This window comes from Trematomus bernacchii, unplaced genomic scaffold (genome assembly GCF_902827165.1).
Source record: "Trematomus bernacchii unplaced genomic scaffold, fTreBer1.1, whole genome shotgun sequence".
In the NCBI taxonomy this organism is placed as follows: domain Eukaryota; kingdom Metazoa; phylum Chordata; class Actinopteri; order Perciformes; family Nototheniidae; genus Trematomus; species Trematomus bernacchii.
This window is the reverse complement of record NW_022987419.1, coordinates 783,309-802,826: the sequence shown is the minus strand read 5'-3', so window position 1 is coordinate 802,826 and position 19,518 is coordinate 783,309. Positions and strand designations below refer to the sequence as shown.

Genomic DNA, 19,518 nt, shown 5'->3' with positions numbered 1-19,518 from the left:
ATTAACTCCGATATTAACAAAGCTATCATTTCCACATTTTGAGAAAGTTACAAGCCGTTTGACAGCAGCAAATCTGCATATTTCACAGAAGGCCCGTTTAGTGGTTTTGCAAAGAATTAACCACTCTCTGTTTTTGTACCATTCTGCGTTGAAGTACCTTTCTCTTTGCCCAAATAATCTAGCGGTCAGTTAGCTGCAGCTTTACCCGTCTCAATGTCCCGACAACAAACCTCCATGCAGTCGGAACCAGCCTGTTTCGGTTCAACGACGGCGGTGGCGGCGGTTTTGACAGTCTCTGCGGCCGCAGAGCTGCTGCTTTTGGGTTTATCTGGCTTCGCTGGTTCTATGATTGATGAAGGTCCAGGCTCCGGTGACGTGGATGTCAGGGATGTGACCTTCCAGTTGTTAATTTAAGTTTAGATTGACTGTATAGTTTTCTTCTGCGCTGGTTCTTCTGACGTGTTTGCAAGTGTATATATTTTTTCTATCTAGGTTAACGGCTGACACACACAGAACAACGTGACAAATAAAGTAAACAACGTAACGAATAAACAAATCTAAGCTTTTTTATTGGTTGTAATTTACAACATTTGAATGGTGTGACAATGTCCTATTTGATTGGGTTAAAATGTACATAGTCTTCCTGTTATGTCTGCCTGCTTTATTTTACCTAATGCAAAGTGACCTGCTCCATCGAAATCAGTCGCATTGACCCGAAGACACATTTTGAGTTGTATACACTGTTGGAAAGAGGAGATTCATAGCTTTCTAATGATATCAGGATTGTTGTTGTAGGCTACTTCAAATATTAAGCAAAATATGTCACATTATATAATGACTGTTACAGAGTCATCATTTTGAGAAAAAGGCCTTTAAAGTTTCCTCTTCTCTGGATCGATCTGATTGATTATTAGCGGAGCAAATGATCAAAATAGTACGAAGGGAAGATAGGGGAAGCCCGCGAGTGTGTGTGTGTATATACGTGTGTGTTTGTGTATTTTTGCGTTTGTGTGTATTGTGTTTGTTTCCCGGGGAAAACACTCACGAGAAACACCGGCTGCTGTTATGCCTGCAGTGACGTAAAGTTACTCCGTTGCTTGTAATTATGCCGTTACAAGCTTCAAAGTTGTATTTATCATCTGAATTTGCCAAAACAAGTTTAATATTCTGAAAGCCAAGACTTTGTTTATTTGAAATCAGATAAAAACAAACTGTAACGGACCCTGCCGTGTTATCTATGATTACTATACGCCTTACATTCATAATTTCAGCAGAGGGAGGGGAAGCGGCACTGTGGAACAGCAGAGTGGCGAGTGAGAGCTTTACAAGCTTAAAAAATGCCTGTAGCTAATGAGATTGAATATAACAATCAAACATAACAAAATATACACAGCTATATCAGATCGCGTTTTAGATGCGACTTTAGAGTAGAGGGGAATTATTGAAACGGGATTTGTACAGTGTTCCACGGCATCCGCCGCTGCGAAAATGTGGGGCAGGGCTGAAAAGTGGGGGGGCCAATGGCCCCCTGGTACCCCCGCTTCCGGCACCCTTGCAATAAGGTAAGAGATCTCCTCTGTCTGCTATGTTTGCAACAGGTGACTGAAAGGCAGAGTGGGCAGGTTATCACTAGGAGTCCATTATATTCTGCATAAGACAGCTTCTCTATTTTTGGTGTAATAGTGTAACAAATACTTTCTAAATGTAGATTAATCAAACTGATCAATTTAAGTCCTATTGTTATGATTCCATTTTTAATATCAGCTGTGTATCTGAGGACTATGTGCCTTTCAGTCAACCTGTTTATTATGCACATTTTTCGATTTGAGTGTGGAAACATTTGCAAAATCTTAAAATATCGCATTAAAAAATGTTACAGCCCATGAATCATAAACATATTACTGCTTGCTATCTAGTTGAGGATTTCTGGTGATAAGGCCACGCAACAAATACAAACTATAGTGAATCATTTTTAATGCGTGTCAAAATTGCACCAGTCTCAAGTGGAATAAACATAAAATGAGGATCGTATTTTATTTACTGCTGATGCTAGGAGTGGGACGTAAGTACATGTAAAATGTCCTATTGATTTTCAGATGTGTGTGTCCATGTTTTTACAATAATTGAGAGAGCTCATTTTTTCTCTGTCTTAATGTAAAATGTATTTTCAGGATGCACAAAAAAACCAAACTTTGAGACAAAGACTGTTGGTGTTGGAGTTTCTGTGGAGCTGACATGTCCCCGCAAGTCTTCGGGAAGCTTGTTTTGGATCAGGATTGATTCTGGAGACTTTCCTGAAGTCTTAAGAAAGACATTTAGCCTTAAGAGTAATGATCGCATCACAGCTACAGAAGAGCGTGAACTATTTGTTCTACATATTAAAGAAGCAAAGCTAAGTGATGCTGCGGTCTACTACTGTATTCAAATAAGCCAACAGAACATCAGATTCCTGACACAAACTGACCTAAGAGTTAAAGGTAAATACACGTCTTATTTCATTACAGCCAGTTAGTTAGTAACGCATTACAATTCCTGTTTCATGTACTTGAGTTTCTTTTTCCATATAAACAACAAGAATGTAAAAATGGTTTATTGTCAGTATCATTTTTACTCTTAAGTAGATTTGCAAAGAAATGTATGCACTTCTATTCTGCAACATTGGTACACACTTTTTGAACTACTATTACTTATTTAACTATAATTAATCTTTATGTTAACTCGAGCTCAAATTGACGACACTGATTGAATGACAGCAAGACATAAGAGAGCCAGTGAAACAATAAATTGCAACTAAGGAAGTATCTTTAATGAGATACTTGTAATCTCACTCAAGGAACTTTTATTTGAGACAGTATAATTATGAAGTAATAATACATATACTTGAATGCCAATTTATTTACCTAATACTGATTGCAGCTTTGTTTTAAAAATGATCGTATTTCTATCTAAATGAAATTTTCCCAGAACCTGAAATCACTGCAGTTTCTCCAACTGATCCAGTCCGTCCTGGAGACTCTGTGACTCTGCAGTGTTCAATTCTCTCCGACTTCGAGAACAAAACACGACCAGAGGAACAACATCTGTGCTGTTTCAAGGCTTTTAATCAAAGTTTTAATAATACTCGAGGAAACGGTGTTGAAGTACATGAAAAGGAACCAGGTGGACCCTCAAAAAAGAAATGTGTCTACAGCTTCTACAAGACATGTGACTGCGATGTGGCCACATGTGAGGACATCATTTCTGGAAATGGATCAGAACTCAACACTACAGGTAACTGTATCATATTTAACTTGAATTAGTAATGTAGCATATGAGATTGATTAAGGTCAAGTAATGGTCCATAACATAATCACTTAGAAATTCCTCTTAATTTCACACATGCCAAATGTTAATGTTCATTATCTTCTTTTTTCCCCACATTGTGTCATCAGACTTCATGTTGAATCAGCAGCAGAACAATACCATCATCTCTCTGTTAGGTGCTGCTTTGGCTATATGTGTGATTGTTATCGCCTACATCATATGTCATCAAATGTATTTTATTTCATAATACAGCTTCTGTTTTTCTGCAAACAAATCCCGTACCAGCCAGCGGTGATCAGCAGAGGCAGCAGGTACGGTCAAAAAGAGAAGATGTGACTGAAAAAAGCTGCAATTTTTTTTATTTTCTACATGTAAATCATAACTTTTGCCACCTCAAAAATGTTTCCATACGTTTGTGCAGAGAGAGGAGGACTCAAGAATGTATTCTGCACCAACCTTCACCAAGAGGAAAACTGGCAGACCAGACAGGAAGAATAAAAAATCAGAAGAGGGAGAGATGATCTCCACCGATGTCATGTATTCAGTGATGGACTAACAATATACTGGACTTTCTGATTAAAGCTTACTGTTGGGGAAATATGTTCCTACTGTAGGCCGATACCTTTGACCCAGTCAGTTTGTACTGCCCTCACTGAGCACAGGCCTGCAACCTTGGGCTGCTGTGCTCTCAGTGTGTTGTCTCCCTATTCCTGCCTGTTGGCGTTGCTGCTAGAGGTGTATTAGTGCTTTGCCTGTTTTATCTTGTTATGCACAATATTGATTATTCTCTCAGAACCAGCTAAATACATGGGTCTGGGGTAGAGATCTTCAGAATTGGTTTGGCAACCGCTGTGTCACCTCATGGCGGCAGCACATGTCTTGTCAGTTCTCCGACCGTAACTCCATAATAAACCATCAGTGTTTGCCATCAAAGTTCCAGCTCACCCAGTGTCTCTCTGAGTTTCGTCTCCATTGCTTCAGAAGTTTCCATCACACTTACAATGTTGTAAATATGTTGCTTCCCTTTCAGAAATTGGAGAAATGTTATAACCTGGAAAAAAATATATATATCATTTTGAAATGATGTCCAATCTGCTTGTATAACCTTTTTTTTATTAATAAAAGTACATTGGTTACATGACGCAAATTGTTATAGCTTTAATGGAGATATTCTACACCTAAATATGTGTGTAACTGTTGGATTAGATGTTGCGCAAAGTCTGAGGCATAAATACGGTAAAGCTATTCACAAATAATTCTTAAAATACACGTCACTAATTTGACCATCAACATTAACCCATGCTGTTAGTTATGTATATATGAAACGTGTATTTCAGCCACAATTGGGGCAAGGGTCTGCCGGTCAGACCACACATTGATCCAGAGTGAAATATCTGGACAAATGTTTCCATAGGATGTATCCTAGTCAGTTTTTTTGATACCCCAATGTTTATCTAGTGCATCGGTACGTCGAAGATGTTTGTGTTGTGTGAAATCACTACACTAGGGATTGCAGTGAAATTTGGTACATAACAAATAGTGACAAAATAAATACATGGCAGGGCAGTGGCTCAGCTGCTAATATACTACACATGAACTGCAACTGACCCATTTCATGTCCGTGTTTTAGCCACCACAACTTTATAAAACATGTCTAAAAAAATGTACAGCATGAAAAATGGCGGGGGGCAACTGAAAACCTCCGTCCTTCTAGCCTCTCATCACTTTGTAAAGCCCTTTCATGTCTGGTGTGAGAACAAGCAAAGCCACATGCAACAGCTACACTGACAGACAGGCCCAACGCTGTTTTCTCAGAACACACCTGACTATTGGGTTCAAAACGATATGTAGTGAGGGGGAAGTTGCAAGAAACTGCTAATTAGTTTTCAATGTGCTCAGTAAAAGTACCAAGAGAAAGAGGCAACCATCTACTCTTATGCATCTACCAAACTACTCTGCTATAAGTGCAGCATGTATTGCGCAGTGGAGCAGATTGTTGTAAAGCTTTCAGACAGATTTTTGTTGATTATCTGGCAAACTTAAGTCCTGCACTTGACAAAAAGACGGTCATGTCATGACTTTACCCTTTACTGAAATGTTTTATTATTCCACTTTCACTTTTAAAATCAGCAGTGCATGCCGAGTTTCCTGAGGCTAAAACAGAGAGTGAGAAAGGCAGAAGTGCCCCTCTCTGTTGACACCTCAGTTTGAAGCCAAACCACAACAGTCCCTAAGTTTCCATGCATCATTTGTCTGTCAGTAGTGACTGTGAATGCATGTCAATCTGTTTCTGTCAGCTTGCCAAATGCAGGCAGTGCTGTGCACACAAAGAAAAAAAGTAGACGGTACAAAGCATATGATTTCACTTGTTAGAAGCAACATCATTGCTCTGTAAAATTAGAATACTTCAAAAAAGGCTGAGGATCCCAAGTTAAGAAGTTACGTATCTTAAAAAAGGTAGTCGCTAACAAAGCGCTAACTGAGACTCATTAAACTGCAGCATGCTGAAGTCTGCCTTTAGCAGTTAGATGAGCTTGGTGTATTTTGTTTAAAGATGTAAATAGTGGTTTTCTAGTCTTTCTAGACATGTTGACTGCTGGGCAGGAAAACCACCAAACTCTGATCAGAGGACGACCACTCTACCTCCTGAGCCACAGCCGCCTCTTTTATAGCCTAACGTTAGCGCTTAACTGCTGACAATTATATGTATACTTAAACATTTTTAAAGTTGTGATCCTTTGTGAAGATTTTCTTGCTGAACAAAATGTTTAAGTTTCATCCTTTTTTTCTGCCATAGTTCAAAATCCCATTTGATTTTGGTAGAGGCAACTATTGCTATCTTCCAGCGTACAAAGACACATATCTGAATCATTCAATTGCTGGGTAACTTTTATGTACTCACCAGTACCTTAGTGGGAGCAGTATCTCTACTTACTCCTTGACAGGTAATATAAATGTGTCATCAACAACAAATCTGCCATTTTGGAGGCTACGGGTTAGAGTGACATCCACTGGCTGTTTAATTAAAGTGACCAAAGAAACTGCTGAGTAACAACAACATTCTTCACAGTTAATAAAAACATATTTTTTAAATGTAGTAAGCCTATATGGAGGTTAATGTTACTGTATATTTTTCATTATTCAAGACACAGGTAGATTAATTATGCATGCTTAGAAAACATAAAATGTTAACATTCAGTTACCTTAACATTAGCAAAAAGCCCCTGTAATTTGTAAGGATCAATGTCTTACCTAAGTTATATTTCTATATATTGCCTAATTTGCATCTATCTAAAATGTCTCTTTACACATCCTTTATACATTTAGATTAAAAAACAGTGACAAAAGAAAAGCTACCAAAGCGAAGTAGCTAAGAGAATTCCATGTCCTATTACTGTCAGGGTTGAGTGAAGCAGGCAGAACCCAAATGCAGATTTCCAAGAATAATCCTTTAACCCAAGGTACAAAGTAGACAATAGAACACTACCCTGTGACACACAGTCAAATACAAACAAGGAACCAACAATGACAGACAGAAAAACCAGAACTAAAATACACACAAGACCAATCACACAAACAAGACACAGGTGAGGAGGGAGGAGAAAACACAGGGGCACCAGGTGAACACAATCGGGCAATCAGGCAGGAGGGAACACAGAGACAGGAAGCAACAGGCAAGACGGGGTGAACACTTTTCAAAACAAAACAGGAAACCAAAGACAGAAAAAGACAAGACAAAACACAACACAGACAGATCGTGACAATTACAAAAGTGAGATTTACAGTTTGTTGCTAAACACGCTAGCAATAATAGTAGCAAGCTATCTCTTGCTAAAACAACACTCAAGAGACACTTTGAATTACCTTATCTATTTTACTCTTTATTATTTGTACTGTTGTGTACACACATATATCCTACAATAATTATTTCGTTTTTCTTACTCTGAGAACATAATGTTCTTTTACTGGATATACGTTGACTCTGGCAGCACAATCTCACCCTGTTAACAGCTAACCTGGTTTGGAAAATGTGCTAAAATGACTTTGGTAAATTGAGAAGAATGAGATGATATGCTTCACAACCATAGACTGTATATATAAAGTTCACAACAAGTGAGACAGGAAGTGCACTTTTGAATCTTGATTCTATGAGAGCCAATCAGATGCATGGTACACTCTGACACACACAATCATGATCATGTGACTTCAACATTTGTACTCACTGAAATACCCAAAAGTTTCCTAACAAGAGACAATATCAAGATGTTGCTGTTATGGATAACACTGCTTTTTCTTCATCAAGGATGTAAGAGCAAGTATTCAGTAAAAATGTGCATGCCTACTATAGGGGTTAACTTTTGTGTTCTTGCATGATGTATGTACTGTTTCACGTGTTGTATTCTGTCATTTATTTCAGATACGCTGGTTCCAGTGACTGCAGTTCCTCTTGGTGAATCTGTGACCTTCACGTGTGCTCTTTCTAATATTGAGTATGGCAGTAAAGAGCTCTACTGGTTCAAGCAAAATGCTGGAGAGACTCTGACATTAATTGTGAAACTGCTCCAATCTACAAAACCTGAGTCTGCAACAAAGTTTAATGACTCAAGATTGGAGGTAAAATGCGATAACAATTTAAGCACCCTGACGATTCGGAGTACAAACCCAGAAGATGAAGGAATGTATCACTGCTTAATCACAGAACGTTATGGACATCCTGTATGGAGTGGGACATATTTGTTACTAAAAGGTAAATGTGATCTAGTTCATTAGAATTAGTTTTGTAAATGCTTCAGGTCGGATCCAAAGCTACACTTTGGTAATGTTTAAGTAAAGTATCATTAGCTAAAATACAATTAAGATTAAATTATTCTATTTGTTTTCAGATATTTGTATTTACTTATGATGTTGATTTATTTACCAACAGCTATGTTGTATATATTTGAGAACATTACAGTGTTAACCACTCAACACTAAAAGTGTTGCCAATTCTGCCATGCACTATATCTTTAAATATATGGTTAAAACTTGGTAATTACGTTCTATGCTCTGCTTTATCTTTATTGAAGCTCTAATCGATATTTAAATATCTAATTTCACTTTGAGGGAATCTGTACTAATAAAGCAGCTCTACATTTGCTAAATATCAGCAGATTCATGTTAATACTTTTACAAAAGTCAGATAAAATGGGATACATTTTTAAAACAGTTTTGTATTTTGTAGGAAACACTCGGAGGACTTCCAACTATTCTGTTCAGTGGCCGACATTATCTGATCCAGGTCCTCCAGGAAACTCGATGACTCTTCAGTGTGCGGTCCTCTCTAAATCTGAGAATAAAACATGTCCAGGAGACCTCAGTGTGTTCTGGTTCAGAGCTGGTTCAGATAAATCTCGTCCTAGCATCATCTACACTGATGCAAGAAGACACGAGGAATGTGAGAAGTTACCAGACACTCAGAAGAGTTGTGTTTATCACTTCTCAAAGAACTTCAGCTCCTCTGATGCCGGGATGTACTGTGCTGTGGCCTCATGTGGAGAGATATTATTTGGAGATGTAACAAAACTGAAAATTGGTATGTTATACCGATGTATTTTGTTTAATATGGAGGTTAATGTCTACGAACCAATGAACCACATCATTAATGTGTTTAATGTCTTTGCTGTCTAGAGCGAAATGCAAGCTCTGAAGTTATAGCGCTGGCGATAGCAATACTCTGCTTGGCCGTTTCTATCATTGGAAACATTACTTTATTCTGCCGCCGGACTTCAAGAGCAGGTTGTTCACGATGTAAAGGTACGTTTTGTTGATTTAGTCAAAAAGTTTAATACGCCGATTATTTTACTTTAAATAGTTTTATAAGCATGACATCATGAGAGACACGATTAACCTTAATCTCATGTTCTTGGATACTATTATACTTAACAAATCTGCTTTTTTATACATGGAAATCTGTTATTCTGAATATTATTATATGAATTTATCAGCAAACATCTGCAGCACGATTCTCCATATTGGTTGTTCCATTTATGTTAAATATGCTTAACCCCCATAATGCAATGTAGATAATATGAAGTTATGCCATTTGATGGGGATCTGTATTGAAAACTCAGTTTAAATTCATAATATTAATGTTTTCTTTTCATATTTAGGAAATGAAAACGTCGCTTTGCATTCGAGACATGACAACTCAAGCCAACCTGTGCATGATATTGTAAGTAATCATACGAAATTCTTTCTTGTTTGGCTATTTTGATTAACATAATTCTCATCATCCAGTTAATTACATAGCTTCTTACTAAAGAGGTCAATCCTTTGACAATTAATATTGGTTTAACATCATTTTAAAAAGCTAGTCAGCTTGCTGTGTTTGGATATCAGGTCTGTGTCTATGGCAACAGATTGTTACTCTTAGCAGCAGTCCGCTACAAATAAATAATAGACCATTATAATTCTGTAATCAAACAATCATTATCAACAAAGCTATCTCTTAATAATGGAGATTGTATTTGCTGCCCAGACTGAAGGTGGACATGATCTGAACTATGCTGCGGTGCATTTCTCTGGAAGGAAGGCAACAAGAGGAGGGAAGAAGAGAGAGATGGAGACTGAAGAAAGTGTGTACTCTCAAGTTAAATGCTGAATGTGAATGTGAGTCTATGTAAATTGGTTGATAATACTGACCTCTGACAAAGATTTACACTAAATTAGGATTAAAGCTAAAATCCAAAATAGCAGCAAACAGATATTCTCTTTTATTCGATGTTTCACCAATATTTGATTACATGTGTCTGTATGTGTCGTCTTTCATCTTAAAATACTAACCAAAGTGTGTTTTTCATTAAAGAAAATGTAACAAATCATGGGGGGAATGATTTTGTTAGGATTTATTTAGGGCCATCAGACATAACTGTTTCAAGACTTTCTCCTCTGCCCTTTTGTATACATTATGAATGTTCAAATCTGTTTACTTCTTCCATGACCGTCATCTACTTACTGTCTCGGTCAATGCTCTGTAAAAACATCTAACCGCAATTGGGAGTTGTGTTAATGTATTGCTTCCTCTTTTAAATGATTTTTTTATAATACTAAGCTGAAGAAACCTAATCAGTCTTTGTCTTTCTTTTGGCATATTTAACCTGACAATAATCCAATGCAGAGCCAATAATGTAATATAATACATTATGGAATATATAACTTATATATTTATATATGTATATTTATATAGTCTTAAAGTTACAACCGGTCCTTTGAGTGCAACCATAATGCTGATGTGGCCCAAGATGAAATTGAGTTTGACACCCCTGACCTAGATTATGTTCATCCATCAGATAGTACACACAAATCGACAACCATGTTAATTTTGGAAAACATTTTCAGTTTCTATATTCTTTACATATTCACTGCACTTATTCATGTAATCCAGCAGTCTGATATATTGTTTACAGCTTAAAAGGGTGTTTAATAACATTTGGTGATGGTTGTTTATTTTAGTGTTAATGTAAGTAGAGTTAAAACAGACCGATAAAATGTAATCAGGAACACCAAAGTAAGGGGGGAGACACAAATACTAGAGGGGGGTTAATAATTATTGGGTTATTTGAGCAGTCGAATGATTTGCAACAACAAAGGAAAATGTTGCTAGCTAGCTAAGGCGCCGTTTACACGAGGACAAAACGGCTTGTATCTGCATAGTTTCGCGTGCGTATAGCCCTATTATTTACACGAGGCCGATAGAAACGGACCCCACAAACGATAACGGGTCCCAAGGTGGATAGATTTGCAAACGAAACTCTCTGGGGGGTCGTATAGAGTCCGTGTAATCGCCTCTATACGAATATTTCCTGAAAAAATAATGATAGCCCCACCTCTCCCCACCTCTGCTGCTCACTGCTGTAGCAACTATCAAAAATAGCTGTGTTCATTAAACGCACAAGGGGTTCTTGAATGAAATAATATTATAAAAGGCAAACCAGAATTGTTGACGCCCAATATACTCCTTAAACAAAATAAACAGAGTCAGATTTCATGCATTGATCCATTATATTGACAATTTTCCAGCCAAACAACACAAACAAAATTAAACAGTCCGCTCTGCGATACACCAAAATTGTCTTTACTGCCTAATCCAGGCCATTATTGTTCATTGCTCCTGCGCCCGTCGGCGGCAAAAAGAGAAATGTTTGTAGGCCTATTCAGGCTATAATCCACACAAAAAAAGGAAACACAGGACCGGCGTGTCCCAGAGGAGTGATCTCACCCGGTGTTTGTAGAGAATATCTCTCTTTCTGAGCGCGTCCTCTCCACGGAGACGTGCTTCTTGGTCGGTCGATGCAATATCCACAGATTCGGTTTCTTTCAGTTAACTTCCCCGTTGCATTTATCCATATATTTACATGCTGAGGAAATTACTATATCCCGCTGAATACCAGCAATCGCCACACACAAAATAACGATAGCCCCACCTCTCCTGCTCACTGCTGTAGCATGGCCAGTAGCTACTGTCAGTAGCTACTGCTAGTGCTACTGCTACTGACCATGCTACAGATGTTAGTGCAAAATCTACAGCTCCTCTACCACAACCATCAGCAACAAGTGGACATGGAGAATTACATTAACTACTACATGTTGCTAAATCCACCGCGGGGCATAAACAGAAGGGTAGCCATGGCAACATTGCTGCGGGGCTGCTCCGGGGTCTTCTTCGCTGCTTTTGGTGTATTTTGGCGGAAGTTACAGCGCCACTTACAGTCCTGGCATATGTACTACAGCGTTTCCAGCGGTCTCGTTTGAACAGACACGTTAAATGAAACGAATGCATGTGAACGGAAGACTTATTTGAAAGCGCATACTGTGCATAAACGCAAACGTTCCTGTGTGCACAACGCCTAAGTGTCTCGACTAAAGACATGTTGACACGTTGACATGTTTACCACTGGGCTTATAACCACCATCATCTGATTGGTGGACAATCCTGAGCCACCCTATGTATGGCCTCATGTTAGCGTCTTACTTCTGCTGTTTGCCACAAAGATGTTTTTTCTGCTACAATCCAAAATCCCATGTAACTACTACAATGCTAACTTCAAGGTTTGACCGTCAAAGACACATCATCCATGGATCACTCTATTAACAGGCAACTTTTTTGCTACGTCCGGCAGTGGCTCAGTCAGTCGGACTGGGAGCCGTAGGGTCGCCGGTTCAAGTCCCCGACCAGACCTAAATATGGAGTGTGGACTGTTACTTGGAGAGGTCCCAGTCCACCTCCTGGGCCCTGCCATGGTGCACTTGAGCAAGGCACCGGGCATCCCCCTTCCCCCCTCACTCCCATTGCTCCCCGGGCCCTGTACAATAGCTGCCCACTGCTCCTAGTACTAGACTCCTGGTACTAGGATGGGTTAAAAGCAGAGAACACATTTCACTGTGTGTGCTGTGTGCTCTGCATGTGTGACCATTAAAGAGGGTTTCATCCCTCCGGTTCTATTCTATTCTATTTTGTAGCCTACTCTCCAAATACCTCAGTTCAAGCATTATCATCCAAGTACACCTTTACAGGTAATGGGAATACGTGTAAGAGTGACATCCGCTGGCTGTTTACTGTAAGTGTTAAAAATAATTGCTGAATTATCAGAAAAAAACTGTGAATAGTGAATACACCGTTTAAAATGTAAGCCTATCTCGAGTTAACATTGAGACACAAAAAAGGTTCATACTTAGTGTTCATTTTTCAATAACGAGTAGTTTTGCATGGTGAGCCAATGATTTGTTAGCATTTAGTTAGCATAATGTTAGCTAGAAGCCCTTCTAATTCGTAAGGATCGATACCACTTAAACGTTTGCAATATATCGCCCTTTGCCGCCCTAGCTTCTCTTTACATTTGCATTTATTTATTACTCCACAAACCTTTTACATTTATGATGAGGAATGACAGATGAAAAGAGCTGCTATAGCCACGTATGGTTCTCTCTGGGAGAAAAAAAAAAGGCTGCTCCGCCCCAGGATGCTCCAGATTCCCATCTGGACTAAGCTAGCCATTATTGCAACTAGATGTCTTGTGGATAAACAACATTTCAAGTAAACAAAATTATCAGTAAACTTTTCTTACTTGAGTGCGTCATTATGAGATTAGTATTTAATGACTCTTATAACATATTTTACTGGTGATACTTGTGTCTGGTAACTTCACTGGAAACACAGTGTAGCTAATTTTACAGTCTAGGCTTTTGTGAATCCAGTTTCCTTATAACTAAGACTGGTAACTAAGCCTCGTAATATACTCATTCATACTCACTGTCATTGATTTTGTCGTCCAAAGCTGTCTTAACAGTTTCACTTTTTTTATTAAGTAAAAAAAAAGGGACCTTTATTTGAAGATTTGCTTAAATAACTTGAGAAGAATGAAGTGATATGCTTCAAAAAGATCAGAATGGGACCACTGACACAGGAAGTGCACTTTTTTAAATCTTTATTCTGTGAAAACCAATCAGATGCAGAGTGACACGCATATGGGCGGCCATGAGACCTTTTGTACACATTGAATACAAAAAACAAGAGACATTGTCAAGATGTTACTGCTATCGGTAACACTGCTTCTTCTTCATCAAGGATGTAGGTGCAAGTATTAAGTTAAATATTTACATTTAGATATATGAAGGTTCCGATACCTTGTTTTTGCATGATGAATACTCATTTTGTACACTAATATTTTTTTACTGTTTCACGTATTGTATTCTGTCATTTATTTCAGATACGCTGGCTCCAGTGACTACAGTTCAACTTGGTGAATCTGCGACTTTCACCTGTGCTCTGCCTGATACTGGGTTAAAACGCAAAGACCTCCACTGGTACAAGCAAAGTGCTGGAGAGACTCTGACATTAATTGTGACACTGCCCGAATCCTCCAAACCTAAGTTTGCATCAGGGTTTTCTCACTCAAGATTGGAGGTAAATACTGGAAACAATTTAAGCACCCTGACCATTCGGAGGACGATCCCAGAAGATGAAGGAATGTATCACTGCTTAATCGAGGATTGGCTTAGGAATCCGGGATGGAGTGGGACATATTTGTTACTAAAAGGTAAACGTGATCTACTTTTTATTAAGATTTTCACATGTTTTAGATCTGATCTAAAGCTTCAAAATAGCTTTAAGTATCCGAACCCTGATTTGAACATCTACAAAATGGTTTGAAGAATTTATTTCCAAATATTTGTGATGATTTGGGTTCTTGTTAAAAAAAAATCTAATTTCACCATGCCCTGAATCTTAAAATTAAGTTAAAACCACAAATTAACTACATTATCCGGTCTTGGGTTTTTTGATGAAGCACTAATCAATGTTTAACAATGTATTTTTTCTTTGATAAAAAATGTACCACATTTAAGATAGATGTAAACACATTTTAGGCTGTCGAATGTGGTTTTTAACACTTTTTTATTTTCTAGGAAACACTCAGAGGACTTCAAACTATTCTGTTGTTCAGTGCCCGACATTATCTGATCCGGCTCCTCAAGAAAACTCGATGACCCTTCAATGTTCGGTCCTCTCTAAATCGGAGAATAAAACATGTCAAGGAGACATCAGTGTGTTCTGGTTTGGAGCTGGATCAGATACATTTCGTCCAAACATAATGTACACTGATGGAAGAAGACAAGAGGAATGTGAGAAGTTACCGGACACTCAGAAAAGCTGTGTTTATCGCTTCTCAAAGAACTTCAGCTCATCTGATGCCGGGACTTACTACTGTGCTGTGGCCACATGTGGAGAGATATTATTTGGAGACGTTACACATCCGCAATTAGGTATGGTTTTATAATGTTGAATATTAGAGGTGATATTCGAAACATTTTCGTAACATTATGATTGCTTTGTGTTTTTTCTTTGCTGTCCAGAGAAAACTGCAAGTCCTGAAGTTGTTGCGCTGGTGATAGCGATCGTCTGCTTGGTCATTTCTGTGATTGGAAACATTGTTTTCTTCTGTTACCGAACTTCAAAATGTAAAGGTAAGTGATTTTATTACATATTGTGCAAGACATGTAACATCATAAAGGACAGGATGAACCTCAACCTCATGCTTTAAGATAAAATAATAAATAACAGCAGGAGTTGGGTCTTAACAGAAATATTTTATTTAAGATATTACATAAAATAAATGTATGAGCAAACACTGGCAGCAATGTGTCCAATTTTCTGTTAGGTCAAATGTCTGTCTTATTAAGCTACTAAGAAAAAAAGTAATGAATTGAGGTTACGATCCTTATATAAAATGAGGCCGAAACCATAACATCTGCAAGCAACAGTGTCTGAGGGCTTCTTAAGATTTAATAAACTATGAATGTTTAATATCCATGTAACGGGAAGAAACTCAGCTAACTGATGATTTTTTTTTTTTAGCAAAAAAAAACACAAGGCTAACGCTGAGCCTCTGAATTAGCCCTGAGCGAAAAAATGCTAACGCCGTTAGCACAGAACTCACGGTATAACACCCTTATTACTGATCGTAACTGCACATCCAACATATCGATTAGCATCGTGAGAATACACAGAATCGATAGGTATCTATATCATCACTCCATGATCTGAACTTGCGACATTAGAAACAAAAACAGACATCACAACACGTGGCGCTAGGTAGCCAAAACCGCAATATGTCTTACCTTTGTTGTTGTCTGATCAAAAGTTGTCTTCAATGGCATTAAAACGATAAAAACGCTGCTGAAGGTTAATCCATAGGTTAATCCAATGTGTCTGTGTCACTTTGAAATGATTTCTGATAATCCATCAGCAATAAACCTAGTTTTAAGTTTTCAGATTTCAGAGCGTAAGATCGGTTTCGCTTTTGGCAAACTGCGTGCGCATAGCCCCCACTTCACAATGGTAACGTTGGTGTGTATGTGGAAATCCCCCTTCGATTCTATTGGCTCTAACGGTTCAAAATCGACCCATGGGTTCCAGAGAAATGGCAAAAACGCCCATTTCCACCCAAATGACCCCAGAGGTGGAGATTTTTTTGCTAAACCTCTCTAAAAAGGTCAAATGTCACTTGTTTTGCATCAATCTTGATACAGGGTACTTATTATATGTTGTACTTTGGATTCCTAAAGCTTTTAGTCTACTAACCCATCATCCAAGGGTAGTTTTCACTATAAGTAAAAAATAATTTTTGGACGGACACTATAATTTACAGTTTTTTACTATGATCAATCTGAATTTTCTTTAAAATAAAAAACATCTATATTGATTCTGACTTTTCTACATCCAACTCAAAGGTTTATCATTACTTTGAGAAAAAAGATTATTAGTTTTCCCCTTTTAGAAGTGTAGTTATGGTCATTTGTTCTGGAAATGTCATTTTCGAGACCTGAAAAACAGGCTTGGGGCTTCACAGGTAAACCAATAACATTTGGGTTTTTCGATTTCATTTTTAGGAATAGAAAACCACACTGGGCAAGCAAGATATGACAACTCAAGCCAACCAGTGCATGATATGGTAAGTAATGACACAATATTTGTTGTCATCTTTTTTAATAACATGAAATCAAACAGCACCACTAACAGTAAACATGTAAGGGAGGATGTACATCAGGCTGGTCATTAGTGCGATGTGAGCCCTGACAGGGTGAGCAGGAATCTTAAATCCTCTGGTGGATTCATTTTGTCCAGAATGACCGACTAGCTGTACGATGTCCTTCTAATTACATGACTACTTACCAAATACATCAACCAAAAAGTAAATGTATAATGAGCTTTTTATTTGCTGTACAGATTGAAGGGGGAAATGATCTGAACTATGCTGCCCTTAATTTCTCTGGAAGGAAGGCTACAAGAGGAAGAAATAGGAGTGATTTGACGACTGAAGAAAGTGTGTACTCATGTTAAAAGCTAATTGTGAATGTGTGTCGGTTGGTTGATCATACTGACCTCTGACAATGACTTATAATGTACATGTTTGCTTCCATTTTGTTTGGAGAAAATATTTCCATGCTAAAATCTGAAATCATATCATACAGATGCTTGTTATATTCCTTGTTTGTCCATTATTTGATCTGCTCATTCTGTGTTTGAATGTGTTGTCATTTTATCTTAGAAATACTAACCCTAATTGGTTATATTAAACACATTAAAACAAATAATTGAAAAAAAGGTTTTTCTTAAAGGGCCCATGTCATGGCCATTTCCACTGATCATAATTACATTGTTGAGGTATACTAAAATAGATTTATACTGTGCAATTTTCCAAACTCACATTGGTTTCGCATACAGCATCTCTGTCAAGCATGTGTATTCAGCAGTATTCACTTTCTCCACTAAACGACTCGTTGGAGCTCTTGCCCCCCCCCTCCCTGTGAGCCTAGTGTGCTCCGATTGGTCAGCTCGGCCACTCGTTCTGATTAGTCCACCACCAGAGAGGCTGCGCCCATGTCAGTGCTTTTCCCGGCTGCTCTCAGCGTAACATCAGTCTTATCATGGCGTCGGTACAGCGGTATATTTTATATACATATATATTTTTAACTGTTGTTATAAAAGAGTGTGACGGCCCCAGGGCCTTTGTCTTACGATGGGGTGGAGCTGAAGAGGCTAATCAGCACGATCACGGACACCTCCGGACCCAGTCTCTCTCCAAAGCGGCTGCAGGAAGACTAACTCTGCGATCCTCTCAACCACCTATCTCTGCATTTACCACAATAAATGTGCCGTGGTTTTGTAAACTCGTGTATGTCTCCTTGTTTTTCCGTTGTGGCCTACGAGCCACTCTCATAACAAAGAGTAAGTTATTTTTACCCGTTATAAACTACTACTGTTTGATGAGAAATCAAATCATGGTTTGCTATATATGAATTCAGGGAAGAAAGGATAGGCCTACTAAGTATTTCCATTAAACTTTATTTTTAGAAATGTACAAAATGAACATAAATATACATATATACACACGGTATATCATTCATTCCTCCTCCTCGCATCTTGCCTGCGCACAGTCGGTGCGGTGCCTTTTAGCACGACGCCTCAGTAGTAGTCGAAGTCCCTTCCCCGTCATGGATTGTCCGCCAGGATCTGGCTGGACGAAATCAAATGCAAATCACAAAATATTAGAGAAACTTAGTTGTTTTAGATTCGTTAGTAGTAGTTGTGTAATGAACAGCTTGCCTGCTAATATGCTAACCTAGCTTTGTTTACCTTGGTAGCTAACACGATATGAACGTTAGCTTGGAGGAAAGGCAACTATAATGCAGTGTAATAAAACTACTATGAACAAAAGCTAGTGGTTCATATTAGGCTAGCAATAACGTGTTTATAATTGCAATCGTATACGGGTATTCTGCTACCATACAATGTAACTTGCATGAATACATTGTTTTGCGCTAGCATACAGCTAGCCTCGTTAGCTACATGCAGTATATGTACGGTCACAATGTACGGTAAATCACAGTACAGTATACTGTATGAGTATTCCGTGTGTGTGACTGCAGACATTCTCCTGCCATGACAAACATGTAAGGCCATCTGCTGACATTGTAGTTGATATATTTAAACGCTAGCAACGTAGCATCACAAAAATGTTTTTCCGACCAAAACTAGCTCTAGCTCCGTGTGTTAGATCGCTACGCCAGCTATAATGTAATTACGTTTCGCGACTGACCGGCAAATCACCCGGAGTATACTGTCAATAGGTATTTTGTGTGTGAATGCAGACATTCTCCTGCTATGAGATACATGTATGCAAGGCCATCTGCTGATATTAGAGTTGATATATGGAAACTCTAGCAACTTAGTTAGCACAGTTAGCACTGTGTCAATGGCTTAGCAGTCCAACACAGTTTACACATTTAAACAGTCTTGTTTGATAAATACACAAATAACAATGCAAACTTACAGGTTGTATACCCAGATCTTCCCCTGCTCCAAACAGTCCAAACAAGCTGTGCATATCCGGCCTCAAACTGGGCAATGTTTTGGAAGCTTTCGTCTGTGAAATGCCGGTTCTTCGAACCTCTGGAGGAGGAACACGCCGCTGCTGGTGTGGCCATAGCTCTTCGGGATTGGTCCATTTCGTTCCGGGTACCGCATGACATCAGGCGGTACCCGGAAGAATCAAATGGGCAGTGACGTATCTCCAACGAGGCGTTTTGGGGAGGTATTTTCTGTGTTAGAGTTTTACCCGCTACATGGTGTACTTTGAGGGTTTTGACTCTGCACACTGTTTACATGCATAAAAACCT

The 19,518-nt window shown here is 38.5% G+C and overlaps 3 protein-coding genes across 3 annotated transcripts; all 3 read left to right on the top strand.

Annotated features, from left to right (window-relative positions):
• Positions 1-2,004: 2,004 nt before the first annotated feature.
• On the top strand, positions 2,005-3,517 carry LOC117490184 (the record flags this gene model as incomplete). Its single annotated transcript, XM_034139801.1, has 4 exons — positions 2,005-2,062; positions 2,172-2,477; positions 2,965-3,270; positions 3,432-3,517. Coding segments are annotated over exons 1-4 (741 nt in total), but the record flags the coding sequence as incomplete, so codon positions are not given.
• Positions 3,518-7,566: 4,049 nt separating this feature from the next.
• LOC117490341 lies at positions 7,567-10,351 on the top strand. Its single transcript, XM_034140055.1, has 6 exons — positions 7,567-7,609; positions 7,721-8,050; positions 8,525-8,875; positions 8,971-9,096; positions 9,453-9,514; positions 9,821-10,351. The coding sequence occupies exons 1-6, from the start codon at positions 7,567-7,569 to the stop codon at positions 9,941-9,943; spliced, it is 1,035 nt and encodes a 344-aa protein (XP_033995946.1). The 3' UTR covers positions 9,944-10,351.
• A 3,515-nt stretch (positions 10,352-13,866) lies between these two features.
• On the top strand, positions 13,867-17,443 carry LOC117490350. Its single transcript, XM_034140066.1, has 6 exons — positions 13,867-13,909; positions 14,049-14,378; positions 14,746-15,102; positions 15,193-15,303; positions 16,729-16,790; positions 17,066-17,443. The coding sequence occupies exons 1-6, from the start codon at positions 13,867-13,869 to the stop codon at positions 17,177-17,179; spliced, it is 1,017 nt and encodes a 338-aa protein (XP_033995957.1). The 3' UTR covers positions 17,180-17,443.
• The last annotated feature ends 2,075 nt before the right edge of the window (positions 17,444-19,518 follow it).